This window comes from Macrosteles quadrilineatus, unplaced genomic scaffold (assembly GCF_028750875.1).
Source record: "Macrosteles quadrilineatus isolate MER2022 unplaced genomic scaffold, UCM_ALF_1.0 Scaffold_6__1_contigs__length_79288215, whole genome shotgun sequence".
NCBI lineage: Eukaryota > Metazoa > Arthropoda > Insecta > Hemiptera > Cicadellidae > Macrosteles > Macrosteles quadrilineatus.
In genome coordinates this window covers 46,811,130-46,838,062 of record NW_026542599.1, presented here as the reverse complement: position 1 = coordinate 46,838,062, position 26,933 = coordinate 46,811,130, and the positions used below count along the sequence as shown (strand labels likewise).

The 26,933-nt window shown below is 35.8% G+C and overlaps 1 protein-coding gene across 7 annotated transcripts in view; it reads left to right on the top strand.

Annotated features, from left to right (window-relative positions):
* LOC128996290 (multiple PDZ domain protein-like) overlaps nt 1-26,933 on the top strand; it is a 395,615-nt gene that overhangs the window by 10,666 nt on the left and 358,016 nt on the right. For 6 of the 7 annotated variants that reach the window (XM_054421514.1, XM_054421510.1, XM_054421513.1 and 3 more), the window contains exons 2-6: nt 4,699-4,768; nt 10,413-10,564; nt 11,349-11,570; nt 12,970-13,089; nt 13,912-14,027. In XM_054421514.1, coding sequence (XP_054277489.1) covers nt 4,753-4,768; nt 10,413-10,564; nt 11,349-11,570; nt 12,970-13,089; nt 13,912-14,027 — 626 coding nt within the window. In that variant the 5' untranslated portion in view covers nt 4,699-4,752. Of the gene's footprint in view, nt 1-3,471; nt 3,488-4,698; nt 4,769-10,412; nt 10,565-11,348; nt 11,571-12,969; nt 13,090-13,911; nt 14,028-26,933 lie in introns of those variants that run through there. The other variant, XM_054421509.1, reaches the window with a different exon arrangement.

Here is a 26,933-nt window from a genome sequence, read left to right as displayed (position 1 = left end):
ACAGAAAATCGTACCAACGGGATAGGCCAGCAATAGAAATTTATGGTAATTTAATATTTTCTTGAGGCAAATTTTAAATAATGCATTTAATTAATAATTACTGATAATTTTATCAAAAAGTGGTTAGATATTGTTTATTAAGAAGCAACTAACATGTACAAACGAAAAAATAGATTTTTAGTAAGTTGGGTTGTTACGGAACCGAGGTCACACCAGTTTAATTCAAAGTTACCTATCTCAACTATAAATAGTTATTAGAACATAAACGACGTGTTTTCCAGTTCATAACAATGTAATAAACATATTTCAAAAGAAAAACAGAAAATCGTACCAACGGGATAGGCCAGCAATAGAAATTTATGGTAATTTAATATTTTCTTGAGGCAAAATTTTAATTATGGATTTAATTGATAATTACTGATAATTTTTATCGAAAAGGCGTTAGATATTGTTTATTACGAAGCAACTAACATGTTAAAACGAAAAAAAAAGATTTTTAGTAAGTTGGGTTCTTATGGAACCGAGGTCACACCAGTTTAATTCAAAGTTACCTATCTCAACTATAAATAGTTATTAGAACATAAACGACGTGTTTTCCAGTTCATAACAATGTAATAAACATATTTCAAAAGAAAAACAGAAAATCGTACCAACGGGATAGGCCAGCAATAGAAATTTATGGTAATTTAATATTTTCTTGAGGCAAAATTTTAATAATGCATTTAATTGATAATTACTGATAATTTTTATCGAAAAGGCGTTAGATATTGTTTATTACGAAGCAACTAACATGTTAAAACGAAAAAAAAAAAGATTTTTTGTTAGTTGAGTTGTTATGGAACCGAGGTAACACCAACGACATTCAATATGATATAGCTCAACTATAAATAGTTATTAGAACATAAACTATGTGTTTTCCAGTTCATAACAATGTAATAAACATATTTCAAAAGAAAAACAGAAAATCGTACCAACGGAATAGGCCAGCAATAGAAATTTATGACAATTTCTTATTTTCTTTGGGGCAAATTTTAAATAATGCATTTAATTGATAATTACAGATAGGTTTATCAAAAAGGTATTAGATTATGTTTATTAAGATGTAAAAAACATGTACAAACGAAAAAAATCGATTTTTTGTAAGTTGGGTGGTTATGGAACCGAGGTCACACCAACGCCATTCAAGGTGACATATCTCAACTATAAATAGTTGTTAGAACATAAACTATGTGTTTTCCAGTTCATAACAATGTAATAAACATATTTCAAAAGAAAAACAGAAAATCGTACCAACGGGATAGGCCAGCAATAGAAATTTATGGTAATTTAAGATTTTCTTGAGGCAAAATTTTAATAATGCATTTAATTGTTAATTACTGATAATTGTTATCGAAAAGGCGTTAGACATTGTTTATTAAGAAGCAACTAACATGTTAAAACGAAAAAAAGATTTTTAGTAAGTTGGGTTCTTATGGAACCGAGGTCACACCAGTTAAAATCAAAGTCATATATCTCAACTATAAATAGTTATTAGAACATAAACTATGTGTTTTCCAGTTCATAACAATATAATAAACATATTTCAAAAGAAAAACAGAAAATCGTACCAACGGGATAGGCCAGCAATAGAAATTTATGGTAATTTAATATTTTCTTGAGGCAAAATTTTAATAATGCATTTAATTGATAATTACTGATAATTTTTATCAAAAAGGCGTTAGATATTGTTTATTAAGAAGCAATAAACATGTACAAACGAAAAGATCGATTTTTTGTTAGTTGGGTTGTTATGGAACCGAGGTCACACCAGTTTAATTCAAAGTCACCTATCTCAACTATAAATAATTATTAGAACATAAACGAAGTGTTTTCCAGTTCATAACAATGTAATAAACATATTTCAAATGAAAAACAGAAAATCGTACCAACCGAATAGGCCAGCAATAGAAATTTATGACAATTTCTTATTTTCTTGAGGTCCTGTTTTGTTTACTGTTTCCCGTTATTACAGCCATTTAAAGCCTCGTTTAACTAAATAATACGATCTAATCATAAACAATAACCTGTACCCAAGTTATATAACCAAACAGTAAAGCACAAATCTAGAAATTAACCCTAAAATAATAGAAACAAAGTTTCGTCGACACTAGCGCCCATGTGTCACGTACATGAACTAGATACGAAAAACGAGCTTCAAAATTTACAATGGGATGAGAAGTCTTCTTGTGATTGTTAGTCTATGGTGCTAGGATAGGCTTTAGGCGTTTACTTTGTTTACAACTCCTTAACATTAATTCATTTATGCAGTTGTTTACATATATTAAAGACACTTGCTATACTCAACGGTTGGCGGGAACAACCGAACGCCATCTTGGCCGTGTGCCGCCAAAAAAAGTTCCCGCCACTTGATATTTTGGAGGTTATGTCGTCGGCTCTATGACGAATGCTGCTGTGACGCCATCATTGTTATGACGTTTTACTGTGACGTATATTCGTTGGAGGGGAAGTAGGAGAAGTGGAGTGAGTTATTGCTAATCTATTGCCAGTTTCACGCCGATAAGCGGATTAGGATTCATCTAGACCAGCCTGAGTTAGACCAACTTATTGGCTAACAAGTTGTTGAGTTAGGCTAACATGTTTGCTACTGGTATTGACATGTTAAAAAGATTGCTTTACCACTTAGATCAGTGTTAACTAACTTATCGTAAACTATTCGTAGACGTAAGGTTTTTTGCCATAAACCGGCGTCAACTTTAGTTGAATCATTGTCTGAACACACTAACTTAGACCGACGTCAACTGTTGTTGACGCCAACATCCATGGTCTACACATGGCTTGTTACAAATGTAGGCCCTACAGTTAATGTTTGGTTGTTAGTTGTAGTTTGCCTAAGGTCTAATGGAATAACTTAGTCTCTGAAGATGCTGTTGCTGTGGTTTCCATGTACGGGTGATTTTTCCGTAGGCTACAACTGACAGTATTTTTTATCCAGGACATACATTTATCCAGGTCTCTAGGCTAGGCGTTTTTGTTAGTTTACCCAGTCCTCCAAGTAAGTTGGTATACCTACGTGTGTTTATTATTCAAATTTTTGTTTGTTTTAATTTAAGTTAACCCTCCGAGTGTTAAGCGTCGCGTAATCGACGCACTTAACACACCCTCCGTGGTGTTATGCGCCGTGGTTCTGGGACTGATTGAATCAGATTGAACTGGATCGAGATTGGTATCGTTGTTTTCGGCAGATATACTAAGCTTTCTCCTGATGTCTGTTTCTAGACGCTTTTCATTTTAGTTCCGAAAATATTGTAGCAGACAGCTGACGTGCGTATTTGTAAACAGCTTGGTTAACCTCACACCGATGACGGATGTGTTTTATTACGTTTATCATTGTTTTAGTGTTAAAAATAAAAAGTACTCTAGTGATATACTTGGTGCATTATAAGAAGATTTAAGTTATTTTGAAGGGCTGATTGATGATCCTGAAGAAGTAGGTAGTGATATTGATGTAAATTGTCGGCCAGATTCCTAGCTATGATTAGGCTAAGTTAACTTATGCATTCTAAAAACGCTAAATGTACGAAATCTGTTTTTCACACATAACTTATTTATTTGCAAATTTACCTCCTTACCGTATATTATTATATTTTTGTAATCCTTATAAAATTTAGAACAAAGTGGCTATTTTAAAATATTTGTAGCCTAGGCTTATAAATTATAAAAATTTATTGAGCGCAAACATAATTTTTTTCATTTTTTAATAATTTTTGAGAAATGTTAACCCCACGATAATTGTTGAAAATTTTTTTTGTAATGTTTTATATACCGGTGCCTATTACATTGAAGCCCATAATTTCCCAAACAAAATGATTTATAAAACAGTAGGGGTATAGGCTACTTTACATTGTTTTAAAGTTTCTAAGATACATTTTAATAAAACCCTGCAACTGCGCAATAAATAGGCGGACATTAATACCATTACTATGGACACTTGGAGCCTTGGAGGGTTAAGTTATGGTAAGTTAGGCCTTATATAATGGATAAAGATTGTCAAACTAAGTTGCTACTAAATGGATTAGCAACTAGTTAAGTTTTAGCGGTAGGCACGGGCAATATAGGGTCCCGTGGGGGTCCCAAACCATTCTCATAGTCTGATCATGCCGGTTTGCGAGCGTGTTAGATTAAGAACTTGGGTTTAACATAGCCTACTCGTTTTTTGCTAAATTTAATCCAAATTGGACGATTTTTCACACACACTCACACACCCAAGCACATTACCCCTAATCTTCGGAAGAGTCACATACTAACTTAGGTACTCATTTCAACACCATAGCCTCAGGCTAACTTATAGGCCTAATGACAACTGTGGGGGGCTTCAAATTATGGGCTTCATTTCCAGCCTATGTACATACTTGTGTGATATTTGTTATTCCTTGGTTTCTGAATATGTTACGTATAAAAGAGTAACAAATACATAGCCACATTTGACTTCCACTGCCACCTTGAGAGTCAAGTTTATAACTGTTATGATCGGGCTTTTGGTTGACCAACTGGTATCATTAGTGTGGTAGGCATAGACGGTGTTGTTCCTTCTGGGAGGTGACAGCCATTATATAGATTGAGATTATTATATTCCATCTTGGTCGGCCAAATAGGCCTAGTTATATTAAGTAAGCTAATATTGTAACTTTCTTGTTTCAGGCTGTATGACTAACTTACATTTATCAAGGGAATCTTAAGATCTCTTATATCAAGATGCCTTTGAGTGCAGGTAAAAACAATGTTTTTATACTTAACTTATTTATTGATATTAAAATTTATTATTGTCCAGTTAAGTTACTAAGAGCTGTGATGTTATGGGGTTATAAAAAAAGACTTTTTGTCTTGGACCGAAGGACAAATAACTAGTGAACTTTATATGGGCTGTACAGATAGGTCTAGTCTTTGCTATGACGTATGTTCCAGCAAAGTACCGGTACTTCAACACTAGGTGAGCAAAATTCAGTAAAGCTAGAATATATAGTGGGTGGGCAAATTTGTATGCTGAACTAAGTTTATCTTTAAAAAAACATATTCGTGGCTGATTTAGGGTTAATACCTATGCCTTTTTGCCTCTTTAATTGGTTTTAGTGGAGTTATGGTACTTCTGTTAAGCCAGTTTGGGCTTATAGATAAAAAGAATTAAAAATAGACTTGTCAGCCGTGCTGCGGTTACCATAGGTTCTGGCGCACACCATTGGGAGCGCTGTGTAGTTACGTAGTGTGTACGCTGTAACTAAATGGCGCTAAGAGCGGTGTGTGCCAGAACCTGTGGTAACCACAGCACGGCTGACGGTCAACGCCTAAATATTTAATTCTTTTTGTCTATGCTTAGGCCTATCTAGGAATACTACATAGGCTACTATTATTAACTAATACTTTTGTATTTAATTAAAATAAAGTAATTTAATATTTTAATTCGTAAATAAACTATTATTTATTTTAGTAGGTAAATCAACCCTCTATATATTAATTACGTTAGGCGATTCTTTGCCTCAAAATTGCGGGCGACTGGGATGTCATAGAATACCGGGAGGGGTTTGAAATTAAAGGTCTCTATCCCGTGATGGCGGAAAAAATAGTGGAATTCCCAAAATTTTAACAGAAATTTAGATATACCGGTAACGTAAAATGTTCTCCTTAAGAATAGCATTTGAAGCTATTTACTGCTGATTTTTGTTTACTTCAATAGACCTACAGCTGATTGTGAAGCCAGTAAGCAATATTACATTTGGATTAGGATCACTGGACTACTCATTTGCCAGTCAATTTTACAATGTAACTCTTTACTGTATAAAACCAGAGATAACGTTACCCAAAATAATTAAGAATTTTTCGTTACGTCTTACCTAGTTGAAATCAATTGTTTTAATGTACAATTTGCAAACTTGTGTATTTTTAAGTAAATTAGTTAAGCGTATGATAAGTAGTAGAATCATAGGAGATTGCCCAAATCAAAGATTACATATGCTACGCAAAATAGATATTGCAGCCAAGCCATTTTTGTGATATCAATTTCCATGCGAAGCCTAGCGAATGTCTTCACAACCTAAGACTTCATTGCCGACATGACCAGCTGTTATTTACGTATTTTTTGTTTTTGTTTATTGTTATGGTTAAAACCTTTATTTGTGATTGTTTGCTTATGTAAGTAACAGGAGGTTTATTAGAAAATGGATTAGCAAGAGTGAAGAAGTGTTATTAATATGTGTAGTGAATTACAATTGTAGGCCCTATTATGATGGGGATATTTTCATGGACAATACCAAGTATTAAGCCGAGTGTATGTGATAAATGGCAAACACGGCAATCAAAAAACGGAAAGGCCTTCCCGAATCCCGACACTGCTTTAGATTCACGTTTAGTGTGTAAACTGCATTTTGAACCTAACTGCTTTATAAATAATATGAGAAGTAAAAAGGAAGCTGTACCAACATGACTAGTTATGTACTAACAAACTATGGATGTAGGCCTACACCAAGTTGTCACTCAGCAGTCTGCACTCAGTACTGCCTCTACAGACGATCACCACTGTCTCGCGGCAGTCCCTTCATTACATAGCAATAAATTCACCAGTATTTCTACTGTCAATGTCTCATTATCTTTAGAGTCTGCCTAAAAACAGTTATGATAGAGTTCCGAAATATATTATTAACTACCGTCATCATACTATTATGCAATAATTTGTAATTTATTGTCAATTGAAAATAGACATACGTTGAACGTTGTGGTTTAAGTGTTTATCAACAAAGACCACTAAGACGGAAATAAAGTATCCTAGGTTATATATTTATGGGGTTCAATTTTGGAGAGGGGTGGTAAACCTCAAAACCTGGCTACGCCAATACAATGCCTTAATTTTGATTCAGGAACTTACCATGAATAGCTATACTGGGAAGGCGAACGAAATGTCTGTTGTAAAATGTAGTTACAGGCTTCCGGTACAAAGTATTCGACCTATTGTTTAATATAATGTTTAAAACAGGCCATACCAGTACATTGGGATGTCGGGTCCCTCGGGTTAGTTCACTTTCGTGTGATTGCGAGAGTGTGACTGACCTCCAATTTCCAACCTAAATATCGTTTTTACGTGGTAAAGATAACCTCTTTAATTATTTATGTACAACTAAGGTTCCGCTGTTGTTAAAACTATGTGTTCTTTAATTTATTTTATATCGTTCGTTAGTTGAAAGATTTGTTATATAAAACAATCCAAATCTAAAATCTATATTTTATATCTTATGCTCAACGTTTTCTTCAAAGCTCAGTTGCAAACGGCACTTACAAAACACCCATAATGTGACGAGATAATACGTAGTTAGAAAACAAATGCCGATCTGTGTAGATAAATGTTCTTCCTACAAACTATGTGTATATTGCTATTTTTAAAAAGGTCGTCGAGTAGCCAGTGAATAGTTAGGTAGTAGTTGACTTTAACCATACATTCCTCATCGTGAGTTAGTAGCAAGATATTGCGTGAGTCTAGAAATCCGGAAGCAAACTTTGTGGATAAAAATTCCGAAAACAGAAAAGTCGACGAACTCACAAATAGTCACTAATTATTAAAACTTGAAAGATTTATAAATATCTAAATTGTTTAGGGTTCTCTAAACAATTTAAGGTTTAGGGGTGTACGTTAAAATTTGATGCAGAAAAACTAGTATAACATTGTAAGCTTATTCTATCACTGTGACTGAAATTTTTGAAGATTTTTATTAATTCATGTTTATATCAGTACACCTTTAGTATCCTTTAGCTCTTTGTTACGTGGTCACTTTAATTTAAAATTAAATAACTGCCATTTTTGTAAAAAGATAAAGTTATATGGTACATTAATGACAGCCTGTGCGCTTTCAAACTAGAGATACGGTGACGACGCGTTGCGTACAGGCAAGTTAATCCCGAGCACGCGAACATTACCGAACTCACCCGAACTTGAATGGTAATGCAGATCGAGACTTGACACAGCGCCTCTGTTGAGGGACCACCCAACTACGAGAAGGTGGCCCCATCCAAAAACGACTTGGCACAAAATTGCCGTAAGGTGCAATATCTATTTTGCGTAGCATATGTAATCTTTGCTCAAATCAAAAGAAATTAAACTTAGAATGTCTGAAAAAATAATGATGTTTTTTCTTCTAATTTGAAGGTTATTGTTGAGTTGAAGGAATGTCTAAAACCTGAAATAACCCCATTTACTAAATAATAAACGATTAAAGAATAAATAGAAAACTTTTGCTTTGTTTTGATTTCAAAACATAGGTTACCTATGTTAAAGATTTATTCCACACTTTTTTGTATCTTTACTATCATTTTTTAATTTAAGATTTATTATAGTTTTTAAAATCAATATTTTGTATGAAGTCGAACAACCTCAACGGCCATTCTTAGAAAACAATGTGGGAATAAAGATGAAGTAAGTTAGGTTTGTACAGCCAATATATTTGTTCATTAAGGAAGTAGGCCTACCATGACAAGTTCCAATTGGCAGAAAAACAATATTGTTTGGAGGAGATTTAAACCAGGTACTGCCTGTTGCTCCGAGCAAAAAAGGTTCAAATAATATATCCTAGCATCACGGTGGTAAAGGGAGCATCCGCAATAGTAAAACCTAGAGATAGTTTCCGTTTATTAAAAAATAACCAAAAATATTCATTTTGAAGATGCTGATGAAAAGTAATTTTGTGATTGGTTTCGATTACTGGGTAATGGAACCCTAACCAGTCGCAAAATAGGAAGGAGACAGCAATGATTGGGCCTTTTTTTATGGAATATATAAAGGCAATATCATCTTTAGGAGGAATACCACCACATAATCTTACAATAGATTAATAGTAGTTTTTTTTTTATGTTGATCAGAAACATCTAGCGTTAAGTTTGGTCAATGGGATGCCTTTATTTTAAAATTTTTTTCAAACATTTTCAAAAGGAGCATAAATTTTACTAGCGTAGAGTCTTTCTTACGTTTGCTTATTGCAGTTATACTCTTGCTTTGTGATTATAATAGGAGATAACACAGTTTAAGGAAATTTGGTTCTTTAAATTTCAGAACCGGTAGCCTATGTTATAGTATAGATAGAACACATCTACCGTAGCCACAATGTTTTACAACTGCGCCTAAAGGTATAAAAAAATGTAAAGTTCTTATTGTCTGTCTCAGCTTTTTTTTTTTTGCTGCTTGGTACAAATTAGCTGTTGTCATAAATGCAAAAAAAATAATAGTGCTGGACCCTGTTGGTAAACCTTAAGCCCCGTTTACACGACCCGTTCCCGACTGCCCTTTCCCGTTCCTGGTCCCGACCGCCCTGTCACCTGGTCGACAGAGCGTTGTGTTTACACGACCTGTTCTCTGCGTCCGATCTGAGCTCAGTGTGTTGCTTTCCTTCCTTGGAGACTCACGTAATAAGTTAATTAGATTTAAAAAGTTGTTTTTGGAAGTTTTTCAAGTGTAAATACCAAACTTGAGAAGTGTCCCACAACAATTTGTAAGTTTTGTACACTTTGATAATTTCCTTCAAAACGTCTTTTTCCTTCTGTGGAGTAGATTCCGTCATCTCAAAACCACGAATAAAACTTAAAGAAACAAGTCAGACTCTCATATCAAGGTTGGACTGAGAGAATTGCCTGGAGCTATCCCCACCCTTCCACCCTAAATCCGATGGAAATCCTTCCCAACCTCCCTACCCGATCGCCAGCCAAATCGTGACCAGTAGCACGCGTTTACACAATCCGATTTCAGGGCCGACATTAATCGGGCCCGATTTAGGGTCCCTAAATCGGGTCGTGTTAACAGGTGACCCAATTCTTTTTTCTTGTCTTACTAATCTTATCAATTTGTAAGTTTGTTTGTTTGTTTGTTTGAAGTTCAATCACACATATAAATACTGGTCGGATTGGGCTGAAATTTGGTAAGATGATAGCGGATGACTGGGTCAGGGTGCTAATTTAGCGGTGTTGACCAAGAACTAGTGTTATCTCAACACCTTTTGTTTGCCTTTTCATATTTGACGGCAATTTCCAATCTGTATTTCAGGGAAGCCTTTTTATCATCATTAACCAAAAGACCCAAACTACCTTAGTAAGCCAATATTTATTCACAAACATGTTTGCTGCCTTTATCAGAGTTAATTTCTGAAGTAATTCAAATTATTTATTAAAAATTACATTAACAAAAGCAAACAAAGACAAACAACAAACTGTTTTTTACACAAAAGATATGTTGTACGGGGATATCAATCCTTACACATAGATAATTTGATTCAGAGTTTGTTTAAATATTACAATAACTTGTTTTGCATTTGAGCTTTTTAGGGACTTATGTCCCTACAAGCCACTAGTTTAATATTAATTAACTTGACTATTTGATATTTCCGCAGACATATCAAGTGCTCTTCAGCTGTTGGAGCACATACAACTCACAATCAACCAAAGTGACGACGTGAAGCTACAAGCTCAGACTGCCGATGACCTCAACTTCCTCATATCATCATTGGAAAATCCAATCCTACGCAGTATTGTTACCTTACAAGTAAGCAATTTTTAACTGTTAAAACTTGCGCTTGCACTGACTGTCGTCTGCTCCTTACACATCTGTCTGCTATGCGCTATGTCACAACAGTAGACAACATCAATTAAGAGCGAAAGGAGTGAAGTGCTCATTGAAAATAGTCAGACCGAAATTTTGCCTAAATGAAATTGCAGCCGCACTCTTCTTTCTCTTTATCTTTAAGCCGATTCTTTGTCTCACTCTTTCTCACTCAGTCAGCTGACTTGGCCGCAAGCTCGCGATAGTCTACCTAACAGCCGCCGCAGGAACTATCCAAAATTCAAATATTCCGAGACTGAATCTTTAACAAAGGTCATTTAGCTTCTTATAGGTTTTGTATTCATTGACAACATAATGCTTACTAGACTTTCCATTGTTCTGTTCTTTACGTGATTTATTGCTGTACAGTGTTTGGCCTTTTTTAAAGTAAATGCTTGAGTTAAGCTGTGATTATAAACATTACAGTTTTTATAACTGAAGCAAGGTAAATGACTCCACATTTTATGATTGCGCCATACTAATTACTGTGTTTTGATTATGTAAAACGTAGGTTATCACATTATGACCATTTTATACTGTACTAGGCAGTTTTTATGGGTTTGTTATAAAATGTTTGTGTCATGTTGCATTAACCGAGGTTTTCAGTTATCTGTTGTCTCCCTTCACCCACATTACACCGGATAATTGAGGTTCTACTGTATACAAATCCTGTTTTAGAAGAGAATATTGTAACAAGTTAACATACTAAATTGGACCATATCGGTAGGATTCGCTGAGTGAGTTGAATGGCCAGCTGCAGCAGCACCCGTCCATTCTTCCCGTAGACTTTGACATCGGGCTGGGCGGAGACCTGATATTGAGTGTACCTCCACCACTGTATGAGGCAGATTATGTCCCCGCCACTACTCCCCGCACTGAGTTTGATGATCAGAGAGTTCCGGTGGCCAAGCTGTCTCAGAGCTCTTCAGGCGACTCACCTTCACCTCAGGTAAGTTTACAGGAGTTTACGTAAGATGCAGAAAAGTTATTGAATTGTCCTCAAGGCCTTGTAAAATACCGTATTATAAACTCCAACTGTGGTGAGAGAGGTTCATCTAAAATAACTGGCAAATAGCTCAAGTGGAAGTTTGATGAAATTAGTTAATTCTTTTTGAGTGAAATATTCTGTCAAGCATTTTGTTGCTTCTCATTTATTGCTCCGTGTCATTTTTATTTTTACTTTTACGCATTTTTACTGCTGCCGTGTCTACTAAGGGTAAATATAGTGAAAAAAAACACAGTTAAATTAGTGAAGTGTCACTCTGGAGCTCTCAGAGATTTCTTTTGAATATCAAGTAAAAGTTAATGTACAATCATCACCAAAATTCAATTATTCACAGACATTAAAAGGGGTTTTTCTCTTTCGTACATAAAGTAGTATGATAATGTCCATAAAATGATTTTAAGGAGATTCAATAGTTTATCTGGTTGAAATTTAAATGTGAGTCGAATCTTCCTATAGTCATGCTTTCCTACTACAGACAATATAGTATTTTACACAACACTTGATTTATAGAATTTGGGAATGGGCACACGGGAGGGACTAAGGCTAAGGTGTAGTGACGTCATTTCTCTAGTGGCTAATGTCTTCTCTTGAGGCAACACGATTACCGTAACGAAACGATGTGATTTCAGCGGCGTTCGTGGCATAGTTGGTAGCGTTTCGGATTGATGTTCAAGAGGTCCCGGGTTCGAATCCCGCTGGCAACACAACTTTTTGTCATCAAATTTTTCATATCAGCAAGTTTGGCTGGTTAGGTTAGGTTATAACAGTTAAATTTTATAATACTAAATTTTAAAATTAATTTTATAATTAATTAAAAATTAAAAGTACTGTAATCATTAATTAGATTTGTATCTTATATAGTTTTTGTTATCATAAGCAAGTCTGGTTGGTTAGGTTATGTTATGACAGTTTAATTTTAAAAATTAAAAATTAATTTAATAATTTTAAAACAATATTTCATAGTTAAAAAGTTAGGCCTAATTTTATAACTAAAATTAAAAAAAAAAAAAATTAAATTTTTTCAACTTAGCAGTTCTAGCGGCGAACGCTGACACTACAAGATATGTTAGCCTTAGTCCCTCCCGTGTGCCCCACCGATAGAATTTGAACTTAAATCTATAGTAGAAGCTTTGGATCAACCCTTTTGTTCAATCTCCAAGATAATAGTTTTTAGCACAAAATATCAGTACTGTATTTGTTGAAAAATTCATCGTACAAATGGTTTAAAACTGAAAAAATGTGTTTTCTATGGAGAGATGTCTGGTATGCCTGCCCTCCCTCGAATTGAGTCTTGGTTTATACTCTATATTAGCGATTTTTATAAGACTGTTAATGTCCCCAGATTGTGAGTCCGGCTCCTGAGGACACTAGTCTGCCACCGATCACAACTCCGTCATACGCCCTTGAGTTCCAGAAGGCCATTGAGCAGTCGTCACATGGAAGAGAAGTGCAGACGATAAAGGTGAATAATTATGCCTAACTTTAAATTAAAGGTTGTAATACAGCTGTTGTGTAATACAATTGTTGATTTAGGTTTCTTTTTTAAATTGACAACAGTTTTGAATCTATAGGTTCATTTTAAAGCAGTTTAAAAGTACCTGCCTGATTCGTTTATGTGATTAGTTTATTACTAATCATTTGCTGACTACACCATGTGTCTGCTTTTAGGGAAAATTTGTGTTAAAGCGTTCGCTGCAGTCCACTATTAGTGTACAGGGTGTCTAGTAGTCGGAAAAAACAGGAAAGTCGGGAATTAGTATTGAATTTAAAAATGGTCTTGAAAAGTCGGAAATTTAGTCTTTATTTTGATATCAAAGTCGGGAATTTTCATGATACGGGACAATCATGTGTCCATGTACGATGATGATGTCTACACGGCCACAAAACATGTTTAAGGTTTTTTCCACAATTGGGGACGACAACAAAGACATTTCCGTGACCACGGCATTCAATGATGATGTCTATACAGCCCCGAAAGATGTTTATGATTTTGCCACGATCGCTGACCACAACGGTGACATTACTGTGACTGCGGGAGACAATTATGATGTCCATACGGCCGCGGGAAATGTTCATAATTTTGCCGTGATCGCGGATGACGACGATAACGTTACCGAGAACTCTTATTAGGCCTACTTGACTTAGCTTGTATTATAGTATAGGTTATGCATATGTATACATTGTTATTGTTATTGAACAATTTAGTAACTGTTGCAAAACAATGTTAAAAGAGATGAGCACATAAAGTAAGGTACTGGAAATTAAATTTTTCTTTTTGTTTCAGCTGATGAAACCTGAAGGAGGAAGTCTGGGCTTCAGCGTGGTCGGTTTGAAGAGTGAATTTGAGGGAGAGCTTGGAATATTTGTGCAAGAAATCCAACCCGCCAGTGTTGCTGGAAGGTTAGTCTGCATGATTTACTTTGGCGACATGTTTTATTATCTACTAGTTGAATGTTGAGCAAGAAATTACAACCGTTTTTAAGGAAATGTGACCCACACTAGGGGTTTAAAATCCTAAATCATGAGTGATGAAGCACCAAAATTCAGAAAATGGAATTCCAAGCCGAGCTTCAACTATCCCTATATTATTGCAAACACCGAACATATCTGCGAAGATAACATGATTAAAAAATTCACGCTATGTTAGTAGCCTTGGAGATGATACTACTAGTCAAGTAAATAGAGACAAAAATGGGGGGGTTAACTTACAAACGGTCCGGTAGTTCTAATTTTTTTATATGTTGTCTAGGATGGTAAGCAGGTGTTTAAAATGCAAAATTCACAATTTTACCCCTCCGTGCCCACCGCCATATTGGAAAAATCGGAGTAAGAGATTAAAACTGAGATTTTTGCCTACCTATATCTCAGTTTTAGTGGAAAAGAAGATATAGGTATTCGATGTTGTAGACAATTAAATTTACTATAATTAGCCTACGGTTAATATTTTGTTTCTACGACTTGTGGCTAAGAAAATATTCACTTAATAAAAAGGAAAAAAAACAAATTTTTCTGAAATTTGCCAAAATTTTAACTATATATCGCTGTAATTCAGCAATGGCCTATTCTAGGAAAACAAGTATCACAATCAAATTTGTAGAGAATTTAATTACCTACAAAATTATTAAATTTTTGTAGGTATTTTTCAACCAATGTCTAGGTCAAAGAGAATCCTGTAAGTGAATTTTAAGTGAATAGCAAAAATAAAGTTTATAATACTCTACCAGTATTGATTACAGTAGAACGTCGATTATCCGAAGCCCGGTCATCCGAAACGTCGGTTAACCGAAAGGAAGAAAGAAGCAAAAATCAATAAAATCGCGCGCCAATCACGACTGGCCGTAGCGCTACGCCACCGCAACCCGCACGGCTGCTAAGTGGTGAAAGTTTAAATATAGCTCAAAGGTCTGCCCCTCCCCCTTCCCCCCAAACCCCTACTTCATTCAGTGTTACACCCGCTCACTTCGAGGTCATTGCACAACCCCTCCCTCCCTTCTATTGTTTTTCATTGCCAGTCAGTAGTCACTAGTCAGTCGCCGGCGACTGCTTTGAGTTGACCTATTCTGTTGTAGCAGCTAAAAAAATAGGTTAGGACAACTACCTCTTGCTTATTTCTACAATGTAAAAATATTAATATTTGTATTACTGTAGAATCTACAGTAGTAAATATATCCAGTATTTCACGTAAACACAAGTTACATTTTAACAAATATTGATTTTTTACTAATTTAAACCAAAATCGACTCGAAACTGCCGAGTTAAAAAATAAGCTCGAGTTTCAAGGCCGTACTCGACTCGAATTTGAAATCTCAAGTACTCGCACATCTCTATAATTAATCAAATTTATATTATTGTACAGTATCCACGGACGCGAAATCGGCAAATCGCCGCCGGCCGCTATCCCTTCACGTCATTTCCCGTTCCCCGTATTTTTCCCGTCAATGACCAATTATCCGAAAAATCAGTTATCCGAACAACCCCAATCCCCAATTAATTCGGATAATCGACGTTCTACTGTATTATAAACTGAAAAACTTGTACAGTAGACTGTGAATTAGTTTTTGTGCCAGATAGCACATGCTCCACCAGTATGCAAACAAATCTGTAGCTAACTGGAGGGTGATCAAAATTGTAAGAAAAATTTATTGATAGCCTATATGATATTTTAAGGGTTTATAAAAAGAAACTCATTTTTAATGCATACAGTAGAACTCCAATTATCCGAACTCCAATTAACCGAATCGCCGACAACTACACGCAGTACTATCCTGAAAATTAGACCAATGTATATACCAAGGCAAAAATGTGGTTCGGATTCCACTATAAACTGTAGGTCCCATAGTTGCCATTAGCTGTATGGGCTATTAATTAACAGCTGTGTCTAAGGAATGTCGGCCTTAGTCACTAACAAGACTACAAGATCGCGCCACTCATCCTACACTCATCTCCAGTCATACTTGGCTTAAAATACCTACTATGTATGGTCGCCATTTCATTGAACAGTATTAAAACAGTATCCGAATCGCTTATTTCAACAATTTTAATAATGTAAAGCTACAGTAATAATAAGGTTTGGAAAATATCAAAGAATTGTTATTAAGAACAAGTTTAGAACACTTGTGCTAAGAGCATTGTTTACTGTAAAAATGTTCTGATTTCATTTATTATTAATTAAAAATTCATTTAGTCTTGGAAATGAGGATTTTCCTTGGAAATTCCCGGAATTCCTGTAAAACTCCGACTATCCGAATTTTTGATTATCCGAATGGGGTCTGGTCCCAATTGATTCGGATAATCGGAGTTCTACTGTATTATTATTCTGAATCCCTGTAAGCTATGCCCTGAAAATACAATAAAATGTGTTTATTGTATATATGAATGGTGGTGTTGTAGATGTTTGATTCAGTGATAATTTTTTGTTTAATATATACTAGGGATGGACGAGATTGGATTTTTAGTTCAAGACGAGACGAGACGAGATTTTTTATTTCTCATAAAATTTCGAGACGAGATCGAGACGAGATTTCTCTTCTCATACACAACGGGAAATGCACGTTCGAAATTTTTACCTGATTTTGTAACATTGTTAGATGACTGTTTAAATACTAAAATAATGATAATAGGCAAGAATATTTACAATCTTTCATTAAATAACATCAGCATAACATTTTTTTATTAATCACGCCTAACTTACTTTGACTTTTTGTTTTGACTTTTTTTATAGTAATAAAACATTCCTCACACTGCTTACACTTAACAAAACTTCTCAAATGTTATTAAAGTAATATTATTAAAATAATGAAAGTAATATCTATATAAATAAAATTAGAGTTTTGTCTGTACATTGCTTAGAATAATGAACTTTTTGGTTATTTTTACATTTCATAGGTCAGAGAAACCGAATCAAACCTTATCTCAATTTCTGTCTGTCTGTCTGTCTGTCTGTCTGTCTGTCTATCTGTCATTCTCTTGGTAACGCTAAAATACGCACTTTATTACAACTACTCCTCAATAACTATAGCACTGTCCCGCCTGAAACTTATTTTCCAAATACTATACATATATGAGATGGTTTTAGACGTATTTCATCGAATATGAGACAGTTAGATATTTAACAGTAAACCCTTGAAAATCAAGTTTTTGTCGATTTTTGACGTGGAATTTCTGGAAGCCCATGTTAACCTTATGAGAAATGAAATTATTGAATCTTAACAGCTGTTTCAATTAAACAAGTTGGTTCTGTTCTGTGATGTTCAATAGCATTAAAGTTACAAGGATTACCAACAGGGTGCAGCACTAGCACTATTATTTCTTTTACATTTATGACAACAGCTAATTTGCAACCTGGAGGCGAGTGAGCGTAGCGAACGAGCTAACCTGAAGGCAAGTGAGCGTAGCGAACGAGCTAACCTGAAGGAAAGTGAGCGCAGCGAACGAGCTCCAACATACAGGTGAGTGAGCGTAGCGAACGAACTTCAACCAGGACGTGATTGAGCCATGCAAACGAGATCAGATAGTAAAAATAAAAGTAAGCCTACCGTTATAGGATCGACCGGCAGACACAGAGGTAATTTAACCTTTTATTGATTGTCATACCGATCCGGAACAACAAAAAACAACATAAAATGAAGCTATGTATAATAGTTTGGCCAGCATATCTTAAAATATGCAAACCAACTGCTGTTCTTTATATAAGAAGGTTTCAACTGAATATTATAAGATCCCCGTGCGTAGAACGGGTACACAGCTAGTTTACATTAAAAGAATTAAAGTAATATTTATATTAAAAGAATTAATTAAATAAGAACGCCTTCGAAAAGGAAACGCAACTACAACACGCTCCTGTATTGCGGGTATTGCATTGACTTTCTGCAGGCGTTTTTAATTTTTTTTTTTTTTTTTTTTTTATTCTCGTCTTGATAAAAATCTCGGCCAAAAAGTAATCTCGTCTCGTGTAACGAGATTGAAAATTTCCCGAAATTTCGAGACTTGACCATCCCTAATATATACTGTGGTTGTTCTTTTGACGCCTTGTAGATTTCATACTCCTCAACAGTATCCATGTATCGTCCTTTATTGCAGAATTGTACTATCTCTAAATGATTGTCAATATTAGTGTAATTATGGTTGCAGGAAATTAATTGATTTGCGTATGCTGATTTAAAATTTTTATTTGGCATATGTTCCTTGAACCTGGTAGAAAAGGATCTTGAAGTCTGATGTAAAAATTGAGACAATAGATTGACAAATTGTTAATAGAGTAATGTCTGATTAATGCGAAAAGTATGAAATCAATCGGGGGGGGGGGGGGGGGGGGGGCTCACACATGGACAGGGCATTACAGACAAAAAACTCTAGCAATGGGTTAACTATATACATCCAGACCGGGCATAGCTGCAGTGTGAACAGTGTGAGGGTGACGTATTAATTCACCGAAGACGTAGTAAGACATCTGGCGACGCTGGTGTGGACAGACCTTAAGGGATGTGAATAGGTCCTTATGTTGGCTTAGTTTATTACAGTAGAACCTTGATAAGAAGTGTCTCATGGGGATCATCATAATATAAGACCTGTAATCAAGTTAGAAATCAAGGACCCTAGAGATTTTTATTTTTCAAACTAATTATTGCAAAATTTACAAAACTATCCTATTCATCCCAATCTAATTTATTCATTTATTTCAATTGCAACCGCCATTTTACAAAATAATACATGAGAAAAGACATACATGCAACAAGATACAGAAGAAAACATTATATGGATGTGTAAAGAAATGATATGATTATGAGATTACAATAATAGTGTGTGAGAGATAGATAATTGCATTTGATGTGAAGTGAAGTTATTAATTAGACCAGTGTCAATTGATAACAATATAAATGGACAGTTTATATAATATATTCGAAAGTGATATGTGTTGTCAAGGGAGATTTGTTATGGAGGATCTTGTTATCAAGGATCCTTTGTATATAATTTGGTGAAAAATTACAACTCAGTCGGTCTGTATAATAGTTTTTATGTGTTAAACCAGATCGTACACAGACTTTTTATATTAAATCTATATTATTAATATGCTACTTGAAACTTTGTGAGCAATAAGGCTTTTTTGTTTTAAGATTTAACCCCAAATATTATATACCAAAGTTTTGTGTAGATTTGCAAACTGACCTTACATTTTTGAAAAAGTTCCTTAGGGCTCTGCCCCAGTGGCTTTTAAAGTTAACATGTTATCCTTATGAAAAACATATTTGTTTACATTGTGCTCAGCTGGAGCTGGATAATTTAATTGCTGTCAATATTTTAGTTGCAATTTAAGGAAACATGCGCTACAAACATTAACCAATGAATACAAATTTACCGACTTGGTTGAAATGAAATATTTAACTATTTCAATTTGGGTTGGCGTATATATTACAATGGAAAAAAGTGAGAAAGCCTGGACAGTTTAAAATGAAAACTTAATTAACTTTATGCTGCATTTCTTGCTGAGCTGATTTCGGAAGTCGAAGTTAAAATCCATCGGTGTCATACATTTAACACACAAACAAAAAAGCTTAAGTCCGGCCCTGGCTATAAGTGGCAAACATTTGTAGAAAACACTAAAAAACATGATCAGCTTTTGAAAAATGATAAGGTTTTACAAGAAATGAAAGTGTTAGTAGGCATACATCGTGAGTGTTTCCATATTCTTTGAGTTGACTCTTTTAAAGTAATCGGAAATTATGATTGTTATTCGTTTTAAAATAGCGACTGCAATACTTCGCAATGGCAATTGCTCGAATTCGAGCAATAGGTACACTAGTTTAAATTAACTTATAACTTAAAATTCAATGTTGTCTACGTTATCAAAGACCTCTTTAACCCCCTTTACATACTAATAAGATGATTAATGTTGATAAGCTGTTTATAATTTATTTTTAATAAAATGACACGTCAATGTATATATATTTTATGTGAAAGATTTTATTTTTTGAATTGGAAGTAGAACTATATAGGCTAATGTAAAATGCCAAGGCAAATTTCAATAACCAAGCTAAATAATGGTAGTTAGTTGTTATTTATAGTTTCATAAACAGCCACTTATTGCTATTGGATTGGGGATTTTATGATATTAGTATTTAGATTTATATGTTTGATTTTTACGTTTGATTGATGTTGTGGTTTTTGTTTAGTTATAAGAGCAAACAAACAATGCCCAACAGAAAAACTGTAGACCTATTTCCTGACTTTCACTTAACCCTAGCGCTGGCAAACGCCGGATATACGGTGCGAACGGCCTCGGCCGAAATGGCGACGCCGGATATACGGCGCCAATGCCGGTGTTCGGTAGGCCTGTACATATATATATATATATATTTTTTTTAGTTTTGTTTACTTTTTTGGGTTACTGTTGTAATAAATAAGTTAAATAATACAAACCAGAGTACCCTGGAATTATATATTATATAAGGTGTACGGATTTGTACATGACCTGGGTTGGGTGATTATTTGGTACTAGCGCGGGGGTACGATCGACATAGTAATAGGGCTACCAAACAAAATACACAAAATAAGCTATATGAACTATATATTTTTGGAATCAGCACAAAATTAACCTCAATTTTACAATTTACCTTATGATGCTAAGTCTTACATGCACTTAGCTATACGACGGAATATAAAAACATTTTATAAAAAAATTAATAATGCCCACAATTTGGAAAAACTAAAAAAAAATTTTTTTGTGGTAACTATGTTAATCACCTATAATATTGTTCTTTGTCTTATTCTGAACAAAATGATATATAACAATCCATAGTTATGTTGCTATTTCTAATTTTTATGATGGTTTAAAAATGATATTACATAATCAATAATATTCCTATGCCAGTACAGTGTTACACTACTGCCAGCTCTAGGGTTAAATATTTCTATAAAACATGCATGTTAGATCTAAATAACATAAGGCTTAACACATACTGCTATTTTGTTTCTATTGAGAGGTTAATTAAGTGTGTTTTAGTAAAATGTTAATAGCTTAGTAAAAAATAAATAAACTTGCAATGTTTGATGAAAATATATCTATAATCAAGCAAATTAAAATTAATAGTAATACTGTACTTAGTTTATTTTGCTGGAATTTGTATGGTAAACGCCTTTGTGAACAGGCATCCAACGCTGTGAAAAAACAAATCATAAGAAAATTAAAGGGTTTGATGTTATAGTTAAGATATAAATATCCTGGCACTAAACCTGCAGGCTAAGCAAATTTTCTGTTTGGGAATTCACTAACCAAACTGCTGACTCAAAACATTCAGTCGTTTAATCTAATCAATCACTACGTGCCATAAACAAACAACTTATATTCTTTGGATGATGCACAAAAACAACTGAAACTGTGTTTTCCAGATTTAATTTGCAACTTTCTAATTACTCAATAATTTTAGGTAACATTGTAATACACATAACAAAACCTATTGTGGTCTTCACTGCTAGAGGAAAGTTTTTAAAAATTCAACACAGCCAACTAGACAGAGGACTTGGCCACTTCATCGTTAGTCATTTACATAGTACACTGTTAGTACTGTAATTACTGTAAAACAGCTCTATAGTTCAAACCATTTTACAGATTAAAAATTACTTTGTTTTTATTTAATTTTACGAAAATAATAAAATGTGTATGCTACTTTTTTTTTTTTTTTTGTCCTAGGACGCTAGGCACGAGCCTGGGATTGTTTTTCACATTACTTCAGGCTAGACCTAGGGGTTGCGGCATTATCACATAGATAAAATCCATTGGTGACTTGGCGGGGATCGAACCCGGGACCTCACGGACCGAAGTCCCGCGCTCTAGCCACTACGCCAACTCGCTCCCCTAAGCCAATGTGTATGCTACTAAACCTAACTTCAGTTATCTTTTAACGGCAGGGTCCTACCTATGTATTGTTACTCTGAGGTCCTACTAAATCCAAACCCCCGCTAATCGAATCTACTTGTTGAGGGAAAAAAGTTACTAGACATAAATTAACGCCAAAGCAATGCGTTCTGGGGGGTTCCAAACTACTGTGGGGAGCGAGTTGGTGTAGTGGTTAAAGCGTGGGACTTCCTGAGGTCCTGGGTTAAAATCCTGTCAAATTACCAATAGATTTTATCTAAGTGATAATGCTGCCACCCCTAAGTCTAGCCTGAAGTAATGTAGAAAATAATCCCGGGCTCGTACCTAGCTAGCGTCCTAGAAAAAAAAAAAATACCGTGAGTAGTTGAAAACCCCGTGAATTGTACGTAAACACCAGTAGCCTATGTAGTGCAGTAAAAATACGTGAAAAATTCCATAAACCTAAAAAAAGTTGCACAAGCGGGGAATTTGGTACAGATATTGGGTGTAGCCTACCTTCCTTTTGAACATACTAAAAGTCCCCTAAAATTGAAGCTGAGCTACGGCCGCGATATTGGAAAATGGCGGCATATTTCTGTATTTTTGGCTATAGTGACATTGTTTTTAGAGATACAGGAAAAATCTAAAAAAAAACAAAATGTGGTCCATCTAAAAACACACATTTTTTGTATTTATCATTTTTCTCTAAGCCCAATGGTTTGTGAGTTATTTGTGATTAAGTATATTTAGTTTTTTATTTATAAAAAAATAGGCGAAACCCATGGAAATCGACGGTTACTTCCCCAAGGTTTACGACAATTCATCCCATTTAGTTAAACAGTGTGATACTATAAAATCTTAAAATTTAACTTTATTTAATGAGTAAAACAACTTCGCCACAGCTAACCTGCAGACTCAGCAAATTTTAATTTTACTGATTAGATGTTATATTAAATGTATATAAATAAAAATTAGGCTTAACAGGTAGGTACCTAGGTTTGCTGCTACAGGAAGGGTAATATACCGTAGTGTGTTTTCTTTTTGTAAAATATCAATAACTTAGTATAAAATCAAAAATGTCCAAGTTTGATCATAATAAATCTATAAACAAGCAAACTACAACAGTTTACTTATTCATAAGATTAGCTGGAAGTTTTAAATTTACAATTTACAAATTTAAATTTAAAAACTTTTGTTGTGGGCCACTAAAAAAATGACGCTTCTTCAAGATTCTAAAACTAACGGAAGGGGTTTTCAAAAGGAGATGTTAATTTATTAAATGGGTTAAAAATATGGATAAAATATTAATATGACTATTGCGTACTTTCCAAAATATGGTTGATTACCTCACTGCTACAATGTTTCCGGTACTTGGTACGAGTTAATATTACTTAAATAACTGGCTCCATCTCTTTTTGAAACATAACCCCCTCGGTTAGTATTCGAATCTGGAAGAAGAATTTCCATCTTTTTAGTTAACACAACCAAAATTTGTAAATTGTAAATTTAAAACTCCCAGCTATTCTTATGAAAAAGTAAACTGTTGTAGTTTGCTTGTTTATAGATTTATTATGATCAAACTTGGAAAATTAGTTTTTTTTATACTAAGTTATTGGTATTTTACTAAAAAACTGTATTGTAAATGATTTCCAGGGAACAGAACAAACGAACAAAACATATAAAATGTATTGCATGTCAATTAATTTGATCATAATAGCGTGGACATAAAAATAAATTATATCGTAATGATTTTATTAACATTTATCGCAGTTCGCAGTGATAAAAATTGTTGTCAATAGGAAAACAAGATCATAAAAATAAAATACTGTAGATACGATATCGAGTGTTAATCACAAACAAATGTTCGTGGTGATTAAAAGGTGACTTTTAGTGTGAACGAATTCAGAACAAACTATAGATCCGATATTGCAATCACAAAAATATTACGGTTTCTCAGATCGCGTGTTAATCACCAAAAAAGGTCACTCGTGTCGTGGTGACAGGGTGTCTAGTAGTCGGGAAAATCGGGAAAGTCGGGAATTAGTATTGAATTTCGAAATGGTCTTGAAAAGTCGGGATTTAGTCTTAAATTTGATTTCAAAGTCGGGAATTTTCATGATTTTGCCGCGATCGTCGTCTTGCGTTTACGTAACCGCGAAAGCCAATGATGATGAAATCTACACGGCCTCGAGAAATGTTCACGATTTTGCCGCGATAGTGGACGACGACGATGACGTTTCCAAAACCGCGGGAGATGACGATGATTTTTCCGTGACCGCGGGAGACGACATTGATGTCTACACGGCCGCGGGAAATGTTCATGATTTTGCCGTGATCGCGGACGACGACGATAACGTTTCCGTGACCGCGGGAGATGACGGTGATATCTAAACAGCCGCGGGAAATGTTCATGATTTTGCCGCGATCGCGGACGACGACGATGACGTTTCCGTGACCGCGGGAGACGACGATGACGTTTCCGTGACCGCGGGAGACGACGATGACGTCTTAAATTTGATTTCAAAGTCGGGAATTTTCATGATTTTGCCGCGATCGTCGTCTTGCGTTTACGTAACCGCGAAAGCCAATGATGATGATGTCTACACGGCCTCGAGAAATGTTCACGATTTTGCCGCGATAGTGGACGAAGACGATGACGTTTCCGAAACCGCGGGAGATGACGATGATTTTTCCGTGACCGCGGGAGACGACGATGATATCTGCTCGGCCGCGGGAAATGTTCATGATTTTGTCGCGATCGCGGACGACGACGATGACGTTTCCGTGACCGCGGGAGATGACGGTGATGTCTAAACAGCCGCGGGAAATGTTCATGATTTTTCCGCGATCGCAGACGACGACGATGTCGTTTCCGTAACCACGGGAAACGACGATGACGTTTCCGTGACCGTGGGAGACGACGATGATATCTGCTCGGCCGCGGGAAATGTTCATGATTTTGTCGCGATCGCGGACGACGACGATGACGTTTCCGTGACCGCGGGAGATGACGATGACGTTTCCGTGACCGCGGGGGAAGACGATGATGTCTACACGGCCGCGGGAGATGTTCATGATTTTGCCGTGATCGCGGACGACGACGATAACGTTTCCGTGACCGCGGGAGATGATGGTGATGTCTAAACAGCCGCCGGAAATGTTCACGATTTTGCCGCGATCGCGGACGATGGCTATGTCGTTTCCGGGACCGCGGGAGACGACGATGATATCTGCTCGGCCGCGGGAAATGCTCATGATTTTGTCGCGATCGCGGGAGTTGACGATGATGTTTCCGTGACCGCGGGAGATGACGATAACGTTTCCGTGACCGCGGGAGATGACAATGACGTTTCCGTGACCGCGGGAGACGACGATGATATCTGCTCGGCCGCGGGAAATGTTCATGATTTTGTCGCGATCGCGGACGACGACGGTGAAGTTTCCGTGACCGCGGGAGATGACGATGACGTTTCCGTGACCGCGGGAGATGGCGGTGATGTCGAAACAGCCGCGGGAAATGTTCATGATTTTGCCGCGACGCAGACGATGACGATGACGTTTCTGAGACCGCGGGAGACGACGATGATGTCTAAACGTACGGTATGCAGAAGATTTCATGATCAAAAAAACCAAATTTGCTAGTTAGAATTTTTTATTGCTGCATTATTTCTTTACTTTAAAACACCACATTATTATAATAGGTACTACTTTATGACAAAGACAGGGGTTGGTGTAGTATTATTTAGAGAATTTGGTTAAGCTATAAAAATTGGTATCGGTATCAAGAATCGAGAATCATTTTGGTATCAACACCCACTTATTGTTGAAAAAACTAGTCTTGAAAAATCTGGAATTAGTCTTGAAAAGTCTGGAATTAGTCTTGAATTTGATAATGGAAATAAACTAGACACCCTGTGGTGATCAATAAATAGTTATATGAGTATAACATAAATGACACGAACTACCCAACGGATCCAATATAGCGTGTTAACTAATCGATCGCAGTAGTAGTAGTAGTAGTAGTAGTGATTAAAAAACTATACAGTGAAAAAATGAGCGCACGTAGTCGATTAGTCACCGACTACTCTACAGTGTGAAAGGGTCATCGCCGTCTGCGTTGTGTGATTGGTGATGAGCTGAGATGAGATATTTATGGGCTCGCTGGACGTGATTCAGTTTTGTCACGGTGGCGTATGAGGAGAAGGGGGGGGGGGTAAACACCAAACACCCTACCTGAGTGTGGCGGGAGTAATTGATTGCAGTCCGAGACGCGAGCGCGCAGGTTCGATACGGACTATCGATACATCGCAACCTTCAGTACTTCGAGATTAAGTCAAATAGTGCGATTCGGCGATTCGTATTGCTTAGTATTTTAGTGTCAATTTGCTAATGACAAACGCTTTCATGTTCTCCACTCTGCGTTCATATTTAGATTAAATGAACCCAAACGTGCATTAAGCATAGCTGTCTTTAAGAATTTAAAGATTGGTTGATTTAAGACAGTTTTAGACAATTTTAACGATTCAGTACCTATTTAGCTGTCAGTTGTGTTCATTGGAAGGAGGTGATGTGAAGATTAGGCTAAAACCTTCATGTTTCTTTGTGATTGAAGTTAAGTTTTAGGTACAATGTGCGCGTGGCGATTCTCGGAATGGTTTGCAATCGTGGGTTCAAAGGTCATTCGCCGTGGGGATTTTTCACATCCCTGACTTCGTTGCTATTTACCAGCTTATAATTTTAGAGATACTTGTCTTGTCAGCTCCCTTTGACAATTTAGTTAAGCCCAAACGCAGGCTTTATACCTCAATTCTCAGCTTAAATTCAGTAAATTGACAATTTCACCTGTGTATTATTTGCAAACGACTTATGACGTGCAATTTTGATATCGAGTTCGCGAACAGATCGACCCACCGACTGTTGCTCAAGTACTCGTCAGGTATCGGTCGGTCTCCGTG